Source organism: Thalia democratica, chromosome 3 (assembly GCF_965202585.1).
Source record: "Thalia democratica chromosome 3, ktThaDemo2.hap1.1, whole genome shotgun sequence".
Taxonomy (NCBI): domain Eukaryota; kingdom Metazoa; phylum Chordata; class Thaliacea; order Salpida; family Salpidae; genus Thalia; species Thalia democratica.
Window position 1 is genome coordinate 52,728,335 of NC_139167.1, and position 18,507 is coordinate 52,746,841.

An 18,507-nucleotide genomic window follows, 5' to 3' on the forward strand; every position below is an offset into this window, starting at 1 on the left:
ACTGAGGCCTGTGGTCCATGAAGGATAAAAGTACTGTCTGTTAGTATGTAAACTTTAAAGAATTACACTAGACTTGCTAAGATCGTAAGAAAGATAAAACAAAAAATACAGGTACAATTTACGGTAGATATATCGAAACTTACACTAGATGTTTTGTGATCAGACACAAAGAGTAAAGAAAGTCATAGGTATAATTGGAAGGAGACTTGAAAAAAAGCTGACGTTTTGAATAAAGCTACAGTTGCAGCCCGCGAACATTATTGTGTTCCAAATTTGGCCCGCGACCACCTAATGCCTGCTGACCCCGGATCTGTCCTCGTTACATTTCGCATTCGTTCAAACAAGGTGTATGATAGTTACTATAACTTGAGTTTTTGATAATTTATTAATTACCTACCTGAAATTTTTTTAAATAGGAACATACTTGAATACTAACTAATTTAGCACTTAAAGCTTTTTTTCTAGTTTAAGCTATCTAATCTTTAGTTTAATATCTTGTCTCGTTTAATTGTTATATAAGCTAAGAATCTAAATGTAAACGAAGAAATATTACTTTATGTAAAAGATTTTGATCCCATTCATTTACGCATTTTTTTATCAACTGGTATCATGGTTGTCTTAAATTTAAATTTTCTATGAATAGCAAACACTTGCCTACTTTTGAATCGTCATTCACTAAATATTGAAACACTTACTGTAAAAAAAGTTTGAAAACCGCTAGATTTTTTATTTTATTTTTTGGTTATAATGAATGTGTATTTGTGCGACAATTGACTGTGAACAAATAGAGCTAATTAACTACAAAAAATGATAAATTATTTACACACTTTTTGTAAATATACTGAACAATTGAAAGTTCTACCAAAGTACAGGTTAATACAGACTTATTACGAATATCTTTTAAGTTTGAGTGCTTAAATGTATTCAAAAATAAACTACATCGCTGAAATTAATTATGGACTGTTGTTTTGTGCTTTCATGGCAATACTACTAATTTCACTGCTTTTAACTGTAAAATGTACACAGAATTTTAACTGAAATAGATCTTAAATTGTTTTATTTTGTTTGAAACTTTTGCCTAGTAGTTTTTAAGTGTGATACTATTTTTTGTGACGTTGGAGACGAATTTAAAATCTAATTATGATGAATGACACTTTGTATTCATTATTTTTAACAAATCGTAAAAAGTTACTTTCGAAAATGAGCACTTTAAATTAGTATAATCTAAAAATAAATTTATATTAAGGGTATTAGTAGACTGCTAAAATTTAAGGAAAATAGTTGTTAAGTAAAGTTTTATGTAAAAAACTTCTTAATGATTAGTAAATTTAATTTTGTTTAAAGTTAGTTGAATTTATATAAACAAAAATTAAAACTATTGTATAGCATATACCAAAAAGCCAAAATATTGTACTAATTTTTTAACTAAAGCTGAACACTATAAAACAAAGTTTTGCGGAATATCAATCAGCTATAATATATTTAAATTTTTCATTTTGTTCTAAACCTTTTAACTAAGAAGTTTAGAATGATTTTATATCATTAATTTAAAATTTTTAAAAGTTAGTCTTTTGTTATAATAAATAAATTTCTAAAAATGTTTAAAGCTTTCTTCATTACAAACTTTGTTAGGTTTTTTTTGTAATCAAGTCATAGAAGACAGTGATGACATGGTTGGATTGTTGTTGTGATATTTCTGTGGTAGATACTTGCTTGGCGATTCGAGCCTCTTGCTTTTCACAGTTGCATTTTTTATTGCTGCCTTTGTAATGGCTTTTCAAATGGATCTTTCTTTAATTTGTTCAAAAAAAATTTTTTTTTGGTAAATTAAAAGTTAATGTTAACGAGGCAGCTAAAATTACTATTGATGTAAAACACTCGCTTTTGCCGAGAAAACGTTATTGTTGCAGAGTTATAGACTGATGTTTTTTTTTTAATTATTAAATTGTTGTTTTAATATTAATAGTACATTGGAATTGTTAGGAAATAAAACAAAAAGTTTGATATTAAACATAGAGTATTATAAGTTGTTAATACATGGAAACACTACATTCAAAAAAGTACCAAAAAAATCATATTCAGAAAATATTCTACCAATATTTCAAACATTTAAAAAAAGTTTAGATACTTAATCGAAATTCTTCTACTCTTTTTTTTTAAACTAGTTTATTAAGCAAAAAACAATGTTAGTTAGTTTAGTATTTATTTAAACTAAACTTAAAACAAAAAATAATATTACACTATAAAAAAAATTGATTATCTCTTTTTCTGAAATGTGCTTTAAGCTTAAATAAATAGCAGTTTAAAAACTTTTATTAAAAGTTTGTACATAAACGATGAAGAACTAATTGAATTAAAATGTTTTTTAGTTATTTAGTTTTATTCCGAAAGAGAAATATATTTGAATTCAAGTACAAATTAAGATTTTTCAGAAGTTTACATTTGCACTAACAAACAGTTCATAGTTTTTGAAGGTTAGTTAAAATGCGAGTTCTCATAAACTTGGATGAAAACCGGTTGGCATATAAATTTTCCATTCAGCATTTTACCGTACTTCAGTTAAAAAAAGTAACCGAACAAGGAACAAGGATACATGTATACCTGTCAAAGACCAGAATATGTTTCGCTATCCAGAGAAACCTCTTCCATTTCCTGGTATGAGAGCGTTAGTAAATAATGACATTTTTTATGTAACAAACAATTTGAGCTCGTGCTTAAGCTCGGAGCAAAGTCTTCCTGGGCACATTTCTATGTCAATATTCTGCTTGAAAACGGTGAAAGAACGCCGGTAAGGTACAGGTTTAACCGATTGACCTCAATTTCTGGTATCAAGGAACAAGTTTCTGCTGACACAGGGATGCAAGTGAACAGTTTTCAGCAGGGCAATTTGAACAGGGATGTCTAACAACATCCGTGGTAATCCGTTTCCTGACGAGCAGAATTTCTTCAAAATTCCTGTTTATAACGGAGCAACTTTGCATATGATAGAAAATTTACCGCGTGGTCGGAAACAATATTTAGTGAATGATTGAAACGTCTTGCAAGTGTGTATAACTGTTGACAGTACGAGTTTTAGTTGATGATTTTCTATTCCTATGTTTCAATAAAATGTTTGTTTCTAAGAAATATGTTTTAATTATTTAAAACAGCACAATGTTAGTTGTAATATGTCATAATAATAGTATAGCTTTAAAAAATATTAAAGTACAGTTAAAATTTTGTTGAATAAATCATAACAGATAACTTAATGATATAAGGAGTTTTTCAAATATTATCGTAGTAGCTTACTAAATAAGATTTAATTTAAATTATGACGAAAAATACTTTAAATAGAGCTAAAACTATGATTTGGCGAGCTAGATGCGGCACGCAAAAGAGAAAAAGCGAGACTGCGGCTTGCAGTGGACCTTTTAGCTATAAGCATACTAACATAAAAGTTTTTTTTGGGATATTTGTTAACAATTTAGGTTTTTAAATAAATAATTACTTACGATCAGTTTAAGCTTTATCATATTTTTGTATTACATTAATGTTATTTTATTGTTTATTGAGAGCATTTTTAAAAACCGCAGGCCGCGGAAGTAATATCACTAGTAGCAAAAGTTATTATTTGTATAAATATTATTTTAAAGTTATTAGAAATATCATTAGGAAAATCTGCCTGCGACTTAAAAGAGGCTGACTATCCCTGCTCTATAAAAAAAAAAATAATTCACTTTGAAAATATCTAACCAGTTTTTAAGCACTAAGGCAATTAATTTTTAATCATTTTCAAGTTTTAATCAGGTTAAATGAATAATTTTACTTTTCATAAGCTTTAATCAGTTTAATTTTAGGCAAATGTAGTAACATAATACCAATTATCAGCATTGAATGAAATTTTTTTCAAAAATTGACTAAAACTTCATACCGCTTTTCCTTACTATAAATAATTGCTTGATATTAAAAAAATAGACCTATCAGCAAATCAAAAGAAAAATTAAACGTCTACACAAAAATTCTATTGGAAAAAAAGTATTATTGATTTATAATCAATCTAATCATGACCATTTATTTTTGAACTCAGTTTCTTCAGTTTATTATTTTTATAGTTTTATATTTTATGCTGATATTTTAAAAGCTAGTAGCAAAACGCCTATAAACAAATTAACTTTTTACTTTTAGCAAACATTTTTTGTTTTTACAACCTAATAATAAATGTTTTATTATGTGTAATTAAAGGTAAATTTCATTAAGCTGCTTGGTTTTCACTGTGAGATAAAAATATTTGTAATTTTTTTAGATTCACTGAAACGCGAAGTTGACAACAAAAAAAGAAACAAATATTTTCTATTTTGTAAAGTCTATCAAACAGCAAAATAGAGCTCAAAAAGTTTAATCTATGGACCTAGGTGTATTAAACAATATTTCGGTTTTCACCACGGATACAGTTTAATGTCTTATCAATTTCTATAGTTTAGTACGTACCTTCAAATTTTTTTTAATGTATCAAGAAAAGATTAAAGCTAGCACAAAAAAATTTTCAAACAATATTAACAATGACGTGATTGTTCAAATATAAGTTTTATATTAAATAGAGCTGATAGATTTAGAATTTGCTAAACTTAGAATTATTTAAAAGAAAACGAGGGATCAATATATCTAACACAAAAACTTTTAGTTAAAAGTAAAAAAATAAATCTAGGATTATTATATGCTTTTAAATAAAAGTTTAAGACTTTATTACGAGAAACAAAAAAGTCAAAAAAACAAGAAGTACTCTTTATTTTGTACAATAAAGAGTATAAGTTATTTTTCTCAAGTGCATATACTACCTGAGACTGTATTAACTAAAATTTTAACCTTAAACTTTTGTTTTTCTATTGAAACAGAAACAATACTCAAAATTGAAAAGAAGATAACTTAATCTATAATGCAAGTATATTACTAAGGTTTCTTTTTAATTTACAGACATAAAATTATTATAAAAAGCATATTATATTTTTTAGTATAAAGAATTTTTTTTAAATAAGTTTATTTCGTTAGAAAAATAATTCCACGTAGTAGTATGCATTCCAAACTTAATATTAGAACAATGACAAAATAAATCATATTTCGTTAAGAAAAAATGAGGCAGCATTTTTTTGAGATAAAATTATCAATGTTAAAGCATTATATGTAAGGAATATCATCAACTTTGAATTCTTGCGTTATAACCTACGCTAAAAAAGAAAACTTATTTACTTGAAATTAAAAAAAAAAGATTTTTATATTCTAAACCATTCTTACGTTCAGTATATCAAATTGAAACAACTTTTATTTAAAAGCATCTGCTAACAAAAAATATCTAGCTTTCTAGCTATAAAAACTAATGTAAATCATCGAAAGCAAAATTTATTAAAAAAACTCAAAACATGCTATAAGTTATTTTGGTTAAAACTAAAGCTTGACTTGAATCTAGTTGTATGCAAAAATATAATAAAATAAAACACGTAGTTTTACAAATACAAGCGATGCTAGGCACAATGAAATCTTAAATAGAAACAAAATTCTCTAAGTTGCACTAAATGGTATAAAAACTAATTGAAATTATCTTTCAACACTTTGAACTTTGTTTAAGGTTTTAAATTTAAATTTAATTGTACGTATATTTTTAACATACTCAAATACTAATAAAAATTATTCTAAAGTCACATACACGTGAAATACGCCTTTAAGCTTCTCATACCAATTGCTCCATAGCTCAAAAATTTTCAACTCCAAAACCCTGTCTTCTTCCTTTACTCTCACAAGACTTTTCGACAGATCAGGGAAGCGTTTGAAAGCCACCGCATCTTTATTCGGCACATCTTCAAACGAACACTGAATGTTATCATCTCCTCGGCCGAGAAGCCTTCTCACTATGCCCGTTATCAGGATTTCCACCGGAACTCTGGACTTGGGGGAATTTACCAGAAAAAGTAATGTTTGGTGGATGTCGTTGGCAAGCAAAACTGGCATGAAGTACAACCCGTCCTGACAGTGCGGAGGCCAGAAGTCACCACCGTAGTCAGTTCTAAAAAATTTTAATTTTACATTTAAGCTTGTGTTTAAAGAGATTTTATGTTTTGTCTTAGTCCTACTATAGTATAAACCTGATGTAGATTAGAATAGAAAACTAAGTTAAAGGCTAATTTATATATCAACAATGTTAGGCACAAACTTGGGTTTTGTTTTTCAAGCCTTACAACTAATAACACAAATTGTTAATTACCAAAAACTGATATCTTAACAGCCTCAAGTGTTAAACCACAAATTAATAATACAAATTGATTAACTACTTTAAACACTCTCAACAACCTACTTGCTGACAAGCTTGTCTTTGTTTGCACTCCTGTTTACTTTGTCTTTCTCCCTGTACTTGTCAAAACAGTAAACCGACTGCCTCTGGTTCGTCACAATCGACGAACCGTCTCCGTTGTTAGTAACGAACAAGCGGTCGGGAGGCTTCACCGTCGTCAAATGTTTGTCCACGTGATCGCGCAGCAAACCGATGTCGATTATGACGTCATCTGACGTGAAAGCGACGACGAAATCGTTGGGCAATGTGTTGGCGGTCCACTGGAGGCACGCGATGTGTTTCGTCAGGGATTCGCTGATAAAAATATACAAGAGGTCTGCTTTTTTATGTCAAATTTGATGCATTCGAAAAGTTAAAGTTAGACACTTTTGAAATATTGTTTTGTCTAATATTTTGTTTTGTGAAATATTTAGTCTTTTTAAAACAAAACATTTGTTTTCTAAATGTAATTTTAATATTTAACTTTATTAGCATAACTAGTATTATTTTTATAAAAACTATTAAAAAAACACTACAATAAACAAAGTTTTTAACTTTTTAACAGTGTTTAAAATGTTATTTATACGTGTCAGAAATTTGTTTTTTTTTTACACAAAATAAATGCTGTCTAATCGTAATTTTTATATTGAACATTTTTAGCACTTCTAGTACTGTTTTTATAATTTATAAAAAAATAAACACAAAAATAAACAATTTGTTTAACTTTTTTTACATTATTTTTATACTTTAGCCTATATATTAAAATTTATTAACTTATGTGATCTACGAAAACTTTTCTATGCATAAAGTTTGCACGTTTATTTGTTTGTGAAAATTCTTTTTATAATTACGTTATATAAATATTCCGATAGACTTTTATTGACAATATAACTTCGCCCACTTAAAACTGATTATCTTAGTTAAAATGAAATAGTTTAGAATATCTTCATATAACAAACTTTGGCAAATCATTTCCTTTATATTGTAGTATGTCACCATAACGCTTATTTTCTTCGTTTATTTCGTGTTGCAAGTTTTCATTTTCGCCCATTACAAACACTGTTTCTATTCTGTTTGAACAAATATAAACTTACGTTTGTGAAACGTGCTTATTTTGTACGTCAAAGTTATGAAGTTTTGACAATAATTTTATTTACTGATAAAGTTAAACATCTTACAACAAAACTCATAGAATATTCTTCAGTAAGTTTGTGGAAATTAGTTTTAAACGTACTCAACACAAGATATAGAATAAAAATTGTAAGGAAGAACTTTGGGTAACTACATTTATACAATAAAAGCTATGCAAACTGTTATAAAACAATTCACTATTAATTATTAGTTAATTAGCTACAAGTTATCTTTAATATTGTAGATAACGTGTATGTGAATTAACTACGATGCTTAATACTTTCATTTGTAAAAGTTTTAAACGTTAAACCATATAGTTACTGTATTTAATTTGCTAATAAATAAATAAAAAAATACTCTGAGATTTAGGGAAAAGAGTAAACGCGTTCATTTACTTCATCAATAAGAAATAAAGAAATTAAGTACTCAACTTTATTAGAAACAAAAACTTAAAAGTTCAAAAATTTTTGACACAGGCTTGAAGAGTGTGTGTTTTTATAGCAAGCAGTTTAGCATAAAATAATTGTTTTTATTTTTTTAGATAACTTAAACTCAGATAAGTATGAATTTTGTTAGATTAATGAGTCACTTTTAAATATGTAAAGTTTGCTAACAAATTTTTAAAACTTGGTCAACTTGAAAAAAAAATCTTAGTCAAACCTACTGAAATTTTATTTATTAATATCTATCCAAACAATTAGTTTATAAACTTCTTTTGTGCTGGTATTAGAACCACTTAAAATTTCTACAAAAGAGAAAATTTAGTGAACTATAAGCAGCAGAGCTAATGTTTTGTTGTGATAAACTTCCATTAAAAAGTTGTGATTTTAGCTGTAAAATATTTTCTCTGAGTAAATAAATTTCGTTTAAAAATGAAAATTTTACTGCACCAAAGAAGACTACAGTATTCTTTGGTGCATTATTATTCTGCTGTATTATCATTTTCATACAATATCTAATTAGATACTACGCTGATGCAATGTTTTAAACTTTTTACAAGTATTACGCATTTTTTACATCTGAAGTTTTATTTATACATAGAACTGTGGGCATATGACTGATATTTTATGTATTTTTAGTCAATAAAACTGATTAATGAAACAATAAAGGTTTTTAATTGGATATGTAAGAAATATGTACATTGTACAGTTCTTACCTTAAAAAAGAACTTTTAATTATTATAGTTACATTTTCCTCTAAATTAAATTAAATTACAAGCAAAAAACAGCTGCATAGATGTCTTCTTTTTAAATAAGCTATCAATTAAAACGATTTTTAATGTTTACTAAAGTAATTTATGTATACAAACATTATATAACCATATAATATTCATAGTCTTAAACAAATTCTATTTTTTTCTAAATTGATCAATAAAATTTTGATATACAAATAAGCTTTTTTGATAAAAAAGTGTAGATTTGTAAGAAAATTAGCAAAATAAACACGTGATAAACTAAAGACGTGTTCGATGCACGGTAACTTGCAAACCAAACTAACTTCCATCCTTGCACATCTTTGATGCTGGCATACGTGCTGCGGGCGATCTTTCTTCTGAAGACATGATCAGCCGCCGACTTTACAAAAATAACCAATGCGCCTTTCATGAAAGATCCTGCGAACGTGTGTCCTTGAAGGTTGCGAGTATGCTGCAAAATATTAGGTTTTTGTCAAACAGTAGTACTTTAATTAAACAACAGCTCCTTACTTGAAATATTTTTTGTAAAGCCTTAGTCAAATGATTTTAAAATAAACGCATCAATTGAATAATGCTTTAACAAGAATGCAGTTTGGTTGTTGATTTTTTGGGGTTGTTTTCATTTTTGTTTCAACCCTTTTAAATAAAAGTTGTAACAATTGTGTTTTGTTCTATTTCTAAACGCTTTAAGTACAATAATCTTTGCTTTAAGCTTGAAAACCTAAAGTTTAAAATTTATAGCATGACAAGTAATTTATTTTATTTAGATATAAATAAATTTTCTTAAAATTCCAATCTTCTGTACGCCTAAATTTCTAAAAGTAAATATTTATACAAAACTTCGAAAATATATCGTTTTGTGAAATCTGATTTAGTATTAAAGAAGCTATTTGTTTAAGATATAAATCTCTTGCTTACAAAAAACTTTTCCGTGTTTATTGTTTACTGTTTACTGAGCTTGTAAAAAAGTTTTATACAAAAGTTTGCGGCTTGTACCTGTCAAAAATCACAAAAGAGCTATTAAAATTCACACAAAAAAGCTATGCAAGCCAAAATATGCCATTTAGAATACGAAAACTTACGTTAAAACTTAAAGCAAACAATTGTAAAACTAACCAGCAGACCGTACGCGTTCGTCACCCTGAGTGGAACGTTCAAAAACTCGTATTCCAACACTTGACTGTTTTCGTTTTGCGAAACTTTAAATTGCGAAGGAAGCTCCTTTATGCCTCTCAGTTTAATTTCGTTCGTTGCTTCCATTTGAATTTCGAGTTCTTCCTGCGCGCTAGTCCGCCTCAGAATCAGTTTGTTCTTCAAAAAATCATCGCCTTTCTGCTTTTCGAGCTGCTGCAGGCGAAGCTGGAAAAGTTCGAATTCCCGTGTCGTTTCGCTGTTAATTAAAATGTTGAGTTTGTGTATTTAAAACTAGGAAAAGGTTTGAGCTTGGTAACCGGTTATAAACAGTGCTAACACGAAGTTTTAAGACTTCTCTAAGTATCAAAACAAACTTTGGCTGCTATTTAAAGTATGTTTAAGGTTTTTGATGAGTTTTAAAAATTACAACGTATTAATAAACATTTATTAATGTATAAAAATTACATTGTAATAATTAACACTTTATGAATTATTACTTATTATTTATTTTACTACATTGATTATATAAATATGATTTCATAATATTTTAGATTAGCTATATTATAAGTTTAAATTAGTCAAGAAGTAAACTAAAAGAACGTAATGAGGCTATTAAAAACTTTAGCATCATGTCTTTTAATTTTATAAACCAGTTAAACAGTATAACAATTGTTATTTCAAGTTTATTGAAAATTGAAAAGATATACAAAAAATTTATGTTTACATGCATTAAAAAATATATATTAACTATAGATATCTTATTATTATTTTGCCAACTTTAAACTAGGTGAAAAAATAACATTATTTATTATTTGAATTAAAGCTATACATTGAACATTTTTAAATTTTTTAACTTTGTATGAAGTTAAAGCCATGTAGTTATATAAAGCATTAAAATAATGTGTTTTTTACAAAATTAAAAAAAAATATTTTAATATCATAAATGTAGTTTTGTTTTCTGAACAAACAGATCACTGAGCTTCTAAATAAAATTTAATTATGCGAACTTGTTTGCTTTCAAATAAATCAAATAAATCATCTTGTACAAGTACAGTAGGTCAATGATAGCTTTAAGTTTTTCAATTTAAACTTAAAAATGAAAAAAAAACATTTATTAGTACAACATCTAATAACTTACTTAGGCATAGGTGTAATAATGACTTGAAATATAGAAAACATCATCGCTAAACCAAATAGAAACAATATCAATGCTTTTGAGTTCATATTGTTACTTCGTACTCCAATCATATTGCCTTGTGTGATTTTTATTTTAAGGCTGCTTTCCTTTAAATACACTTAAGTTTATCAATATTTTAGCTGTTCGAAAAGATTAAAAGTAAAATAATTAAAAAAAGATTACTTTAAAACCTTTTTAAGATCTTTAATGTTAACAAATTACAGTATTGTGATTCATTTTGTTTAAAGTTTTTGCTATTTAAACTACTGAAAAATATAGAATTTTTATGAAAAAATAATTTTTAGTACAGAAATAATTGTTAACAGCCAACAATACTTATACTAAAAATTATAGAATTAAAATAAAAATAATAAGAAAAATTTCTGACCAGTGTAAACATTGAAAAACACTGATCTTTGCAATTTAAGTTTTTGACTAGTAAACTAGCTAGGTTTTTGTAGAGCTTTTAGTAAAAAAAAACAAAAACACCTTTCAAATAACGTTGCTTCATATTATATATATAGTTTTGCTTTTTTCTATGCATCACTTTATAAACTTTAATTTACGAATCTTAAATCTTAATTTATATTACAAACATTTTTATAAGCATAAGACTTTAACCCATAAAAATTTTAGCCTATATTAAACTTTTTTTTTCTTTTATATATTTATGTCTAGGGTTAAGTATATACACCTCCATATACTACTTTTTTATAGTATGTTCTCAGTTTCAGTAGATTTACTCTAGATATTAAGTACAAAGTCTTCCAAGTAATTTTTAGCTTGTTATTATCCACAATACTAAAGATATCTAGTCTTTCATTTTATTTTCATTTTTATTTGTTATATTTATTTTACTAGTTTTTATTCACAACATATTCCATTTATTTGTTTTTATACTTTTTTCAGATTTAATAACTAAAAATCTCTTATAAACAACTATAGGAGTGTAATATTGTATTTTTTTTTACTATTTTGTAAAATAAAACCTATAATCAAACTAAAATATGTTTGTTTACAAGTCTTCTCTGTATCATAACTATTTCTTTAATTTATCCTATGGTTGTATTTTTTATAATTTAATTTATGTGTTGTGTTTATAAACTCTGCCGACTGAAAGTTATTTATTTCATAAACTGATTTTTAAACGTTTGCTAAACATATAGTATTATACTTATAACTAAATGAAGTAAAAAACATAAAAACTGAGCTTTAATGAAAACGTTTTAGTAAAATTTAGTTTAAAAATGGATGTTAGATATGTGAAATAAATTTTTAAAGTTTAAGCACTAGCTAAAACTGTTAAAGAATATTGAAATAAAAACTAGGTAAGAAGTATTAGTATAAAAAGTATAGACTCTTAAATAAAAACAGGTGTTCATTTACACGTCAACAATAATTTTATGTTAAATAATCTAAGTTGCTTTATTAACTTATTTTGATTAAAAATTTAAATTAAAAGCTTTTAACAACTATATAAATGAGTATTTTTACATAACTTTACTACAATAACTTCAACATTAAAAAAATCTTAAGTACTTGAGGCTTATTAATCTCATCTTCAACAACTAAGCAAACAAAAATACAAATAACGCTTTTGATTATAAGGAAATAACTCACAAGGAAAAAGTGTTCTGACTAAACCACAGCTACGTAGTAAAAATTTACTTATAAAATAAATAAATATGTATATGTTTCAAAATAATATAAATCTTTAAATACTAAAATAAGTTTATATTATAAAGCAATTTATGTTAAAGATTTTACTTATTTTTTCAAACTAAGTTTATTCAAAGTTATTTGTTAAAAAAACTTTTTTTTACAATTTTATATCACAATGATTTCTACAAAGCATCTATCACTTCACAACTTAAAAAAAAAAAAAATTAAACCTTAAACTTCGCAACCTTTGTAAAATTTCCTTTTTTACTTACACTTTTTAGTGTAAAACTCTAACTAAATGTTTTTATGACAAACAGCAACCTTAAACATTTTTGTAAACAGGAAGTTTATAGTATCGCTGCTCAGTTTCAAATATTAGTCATCGAGTTTTCAGTTGCTTGTGCTCACAGCAGTGCACACGCATTCAAAATCACAAAAAGTGTTTTACAACCAGAAATTCTTCAAGGTGTAAAAACAACAGTGTGCACGACAATTCAAAGTACTAAAAATTATTTAAGGGGTTATATCTCAAAAAGTAACTTACATTTGAAAAAGAAGCGGTTGTAATCTTATTGATTATCTACAAACAATATTTTATTTTTGCTGAATTAATAAAAAAAATAAGATAAGGCTAAAATAAGTTTGATAACAGTAATTTTTAGTAACTTTTAAAATTCTTTCTTAATGAAAAACTTTTTATATTTGTTTCAACTACTGTAACCGTATCAATTAGATCTACTACCGGTTTTCTATTCTTTTTAAATGAACATTATTTTTTTGAGATATAACCAACTAAACATTTGTTAAAGAACTTGAACTATCTTAATTTGAATTGTCATGCGAAAATATCAGGGTCTAAAGAAGCCGTTCTCCCAAAAAGCTTTGTTGAACCTTTTTCAATTATTAGAAGTAGTTCCGCCTTGGCCCCATAGTTATAAGAAATTACATTGTACGTTGTTGTACAAGCTCTTATGTGTATTTGCTTAACCCTTTTATTCCAAAATTTTAAAACATATATAGACAAAAAGTTTAAACAAGATAATAATATAGTTTATTTACTCTTTTATTGTCCAATCTACATGACAAAACGATTGAAAGGTTATATTTACTTTAAGTATAGATATTACGAAAACTAAGGTACAAAGTTATTATTTTTCATAAGTTATTTAAATATGATTTTATAATTTTATTAATTTTCCAATTTTTTTTCTATTATTCTGAAGATCACGTATCGCATGATAAAAAATCATCAAAATCTAATATATATGTAAACATATTTTGGATACGTGTAAAAGTAAACGTGAATAGTAGATTGGCTTAACTACTTGTTTATAGACAACTGTAAGATATTTAATTTAAAAAAATATATACTAGATCTGAAATTGAAGCAATTAGCTTTTTTATTTAAGCAGTTGACAGTTTAAAAACTTAGACTGTTTTCATAAAAATAATTAATACATTTTTACGAAAGCTTTAAACTAATAAAATAAAAGTTGTTGCTTAGACTGAAAAAGTTACAAAAATAAAGTTTATTCAAACAGTTTACATCTAATTTTTTTCCACCTTTTTTGTTTTCTCTCCTTGTTTTTTTCAGCTGGTCAACACCAAAAGAAAACTTAAACTATTCTTATTTATTTCTTATTAAACATTTTGCTGTGAAACCTTAAAGTTGTCATACGTTTTATTGACACAAACAAACAGTATAAGAACGTGATATACATCAAAGTAGCTTTAAAATTTGAGTATTTTATATGTTACACGATAGTCAATGATTATAAATCACTCTTAAAGTAACGTGGACATGAATAGATAAAACTGATAAGTTTTCATTTCCATATAAAACACAGTAACTTGAAGGTAGGGTAAATAGCACATTTCAGCCAAGAAACGCTATGTTCTAAATGTTTTATTTTCTACTACTTTAAAAAAAAAAAAAACAAGCCTAAAAGTAGTAACACACAAGTATTATAACTTTAAAATAAATTGTACTGTATTGTGTTTAAATAATTAAAGCTAATGAAAACAGAAAAAAAGTAATAAACTTACAAATTATACATCAAATCCAATACTTAAAACAAACATATTACAGTTGATTTATTTAACGAGAAATGCAAATAGGAAAAAAATATATCTAAAGTTTCATAAAAAAGTTATATATACAAAAAAAAATTAACAGTGCAATTAACATTTACATACACCATGATTAAAACATAAATTTAAAAAGCGTATAAACATCTTAATTAAAGTTTAAATAAACGAAAACAATGAACAGAGTAAATGACATTCAAATACCCCATGGTTAAAAATAGTTGTAAAAATTGTTAGAAAAAGCAATATTTATGAAAATGAAAATGTATCAGGCTTAAAGCAAGTAGTTAAAGACTAAAATATCTTATGTACACACTGCCAGTTGGGTACGAACTTTTTCGCCGTGTTTAAAGTGCGTACATAAGCAACAGGTTACTGTATATGTAAGAAATTTTTAAAGTCTTTAACTTTCACAATATATTAATAATTTTCATTTAATGATAAAAAAAAGAATACTCTATTCATTCACTTAGAATAATTAATCATTGTTAAAAAGGTTTAATTATGAGAAAAATCTTTTTTATTCTATATAATTTGTAATTAAGTTTTTTGAAAGAAAAATAAATCAAAGAACAAAAAAATTGAATACTAGTCTAGACAAATAAATGTAAAATACTCCTATAGCTGTTGTAGTAAAATAGTAGTAATAAAATATCATTTTATAAATAGATACAGTTTAAAAAGGTTAAGTATTTTGTTTAAATAAGTTTAAATGATTTTAGATATTTACAAATAAGAAAATTAGCATAACATAAAAATCAGCCTTGAATTACATAACTAAATATCTTAAGACTTAAAAGTTTAAAATGTGTTCTACAACCACGACATAAAAGTATTATTTTGTAGTAAAAGTAGTTTCTCTTTTGGTTTTATTTAAATTACTTAAGTATTGTTCATTTATAATTTGAGTGTTAAAAAACAAAAATTAGTCTATAAAGCATTTGAACATATATGTAAATTTTGTATACAAAATACAATCTTTAAACTAAGCTGTTTCTCTGTTTATCCATTTCATCAGCATTTTTTTTCTGAAGAGAAATTACAAAACTATAAAAAGTTTAGCTGTCACGTAATAATATAAAGACTTATAAAATTCAACATAATTTTAATTATACTACTTTATCTAATACTTTACTGTGATTTATGACTTCGATTTTTTCATCTTTAAAACTTCTAGCATTCAGAACTACGTAATTAATAATAAACATTTTTCAAACTCTATTTTTACTGACCATTGTTTAGCTTTACTTGTTTTAGTTCATTTTAAGGTTTTTTAATTAGTTTATAGACATTTTTTATTAACTTTATAAGTACTGCGGTATAGTTGTAGCATTAGATTGCTTTCATGTTTAAAATTAAATTAATGTTTTATGTACCGATAAAAAAACAGTTCTGTTGAACCAATGTAAAATTTTATACTATTTTCTGTTTACAGTTGACTTAAAATAATTTTTTTATCAAAATTTTACCCTCGACGTGAATAATTGCTTTTTTTAGTCGCACGCTCGTTTGTTTGTGTATTCCCTAATTATTTAATATTTTTGATCGTGTGTTATGAATAGTGTTGGCGAAGACGATTAAAATATTTTTAGTTTATTCATAACAAAAATGTTTTATATAGATTGTCTTGAATAGAGTTTTATCGACAATCCTTAGAAAGCCTTTACCTGCTCGCGTCGCTACAGTTTTGCAGAAAGGAACATTTAAGTTTCTTATCCTTAATTTGTTTTAATATTAAAATACTCTTAGTGATCGTTTCCGATTGCTCTTGTAATGCTGGGTTGTTTCCATGAATGTATATGAACTGCTATGGACTGGTAAAGACCTTCTAAAGGCGCGTGCTAGCTGCAACTGGGTTGTGTTTTAACACATGCTCTGAGCCACATGACTTCCTATTTATACAAACCTTGTACGGTTTTCTGTACGGTTTAAAGAATTAATTTTTTATGTTTAAAGCTACATTTAGCAAGTCTGTCAATAACAAATTGGTACATAAAAGGTTTTCAAAGATTTCCCTAAGTTGTTTGATTTGCTCTTTAATCTTAGTTCCGGTAAATTGTCTACTAAATTAGTAGAACATTATCACGGTACATTTAAGGCTGCCATTATTAAAGATCTTTTTTTTTCTCCAAAAGGAGTAAAATGTAGAAACCAAGTAGTTTAGAAACTTATGCCTCGTGAAAGAATCTAAATGCACTTTATATACATATTTATATAATCTTGATTTGTAAAACAAGCTTTATACCTTGGACAACTGTTTCTGCGTGTAACACGTATAATTTTATTGTTTTAATGAAACATATGTACGGTTTTTTTTTAAATTAAAATACAGTAGACTACCTCTTTAGTACGCAAATTGAACCTGACCAAAAAGTGCGTACTTAAGCGGTAGTCTACTGTATTTGCAAAAAACTATATACATATGTAATTTGCTGCGAATATTTGAATTTCAAAATAACAGTACATATGCTTATGTATATATATGTATATATATGTGCGTGTGTGTGTGTCGAAAGTTAAAAGTTATACAAATGCAGAGTTTAAATGAAACATAAAGTTTCAAAACAATTATTTTAATGGTTTTCAAAAGTATGCCAGATATTAAGTAATTTTATTAAAAGACATGAATTAAAATGTACAATTTTTGAACAAAAGTCTCTATGTTATTATAACATGATGAATTTATTCAGTTTTAAGTATATGTGCAGGAATGGCTTAGATCAGGGTTTCCCAAAGTGGATGATTTTAGTAAGGGGCAACAACTACTAAGGGGGCGATTTTAACATTCTGAGCAGTCATAAAATTATTACTTTCTATCTTGCTATTTTTCTAATTTTAGCTTGCTATTAAATATTTGACCCTGAGGTAAAACTAAAACAAAAAAGTTTATTTTGTTTACGTATATTATAGAAAAAAAAGTTCTCATGACTCCCATTTCCAGGTAAATTACATATTTTATTCATTATTTTTTTATTAAACAATTACATAGGTTATAGACGATCGGAATCCTTCTTACCATTTCATAACCTGACATATATGCTATTTGCAACCATAAGTGTTTTGTAAAAATCGATGTTATTTATTATTAACTATCACCTCATGATATTTCCAATTGTTCTTTGAAAAGTCACTTAGTTTGACTAAAAAGTAAAACTATACAGGTTTGCCACTTTACCTGGATACCTGGAAAAACCTAGAATTTGACAATTTAGGCGAAAAAAAAAGATAGAAAAACCTGGAATTTTCAACATATTAAGAAGTAAAATTTCGATTTGACACAAAAACTCTATCATATAGATAAAAAAAATTTGTTATCTACAAAACTTTTTTTATAAAAAAACACATTTAAAGTAGGTTTACAGTATTTTTTCAATGCTTTTATACAATTTAACACATTTTCTTATCTTTAACTGAATTTTAAACTAAAAATAGACCCAAAAATGTCTACTTTTAAAAACCTAGAGAGAATTTGGAAAGCCTGGAAAAATTTTTGAAAATTTGAGTGGCAACCCAGACTATATTAAAGTCAATTATTGATATATAATAAAAAAGTTGTTGTAATTAATTAAGATATTGTTGTAAGTTTTGTGCAAAACAAATAAAAATTAGTTTTTTGATACTTATTATTTTGAATTATGCTTTCAACTTGGTTTTCAGTTCACAATAGTACTTCCTAGATAACAATTTCACTAAATATTTTTATTACAACTTTGCTCGAGTTTTTTAGTTTTCTTATATGTAAGTTTTTAAAATTATGCAGCCCGAAAGTAAATTTTTTAACAAGTCGACACTAGAAAGGATTTTTTTAATAAATATGACTTG

At 26.1% G+C, this 18,507-nt stretch overlaps 1 protein-coding gene across 1 annotated transcript; it reads right to left on the bottom strand.

Moving 5' to 3' along the window:
- Positions 1-5,371: 5,371 nt before the first annotated feature.
- LOC145831740 (uncharacterized) lies at positions 5,372-11,067 on the bottom strand. Its single transcript, XM_082939063.1, has 6 exons — positions 10,897-11,067; positions 9,741-10,014; positions 8,927-9,075; positions 7,258-7,368; positions 6,323-6,613; positions 5,372-6,034 (listed from the first exon to the last, which is right to left on the bottom strand). The coding sequence occupies exons 1-6, from the start codon at positions 11,004-11,006 to the stop codon at positions 5,659-5,661; spliced, it is 1,311 nt and encodes a 436-aa protein (XP_082795189.1). The 5' UTR covers positions 11,007-11,067; the 3' UTR covers positions 5,372-5,658.
- Between the last annotated feature and the right edge of the window lie 7,440 nt (positions 11,068-18,507).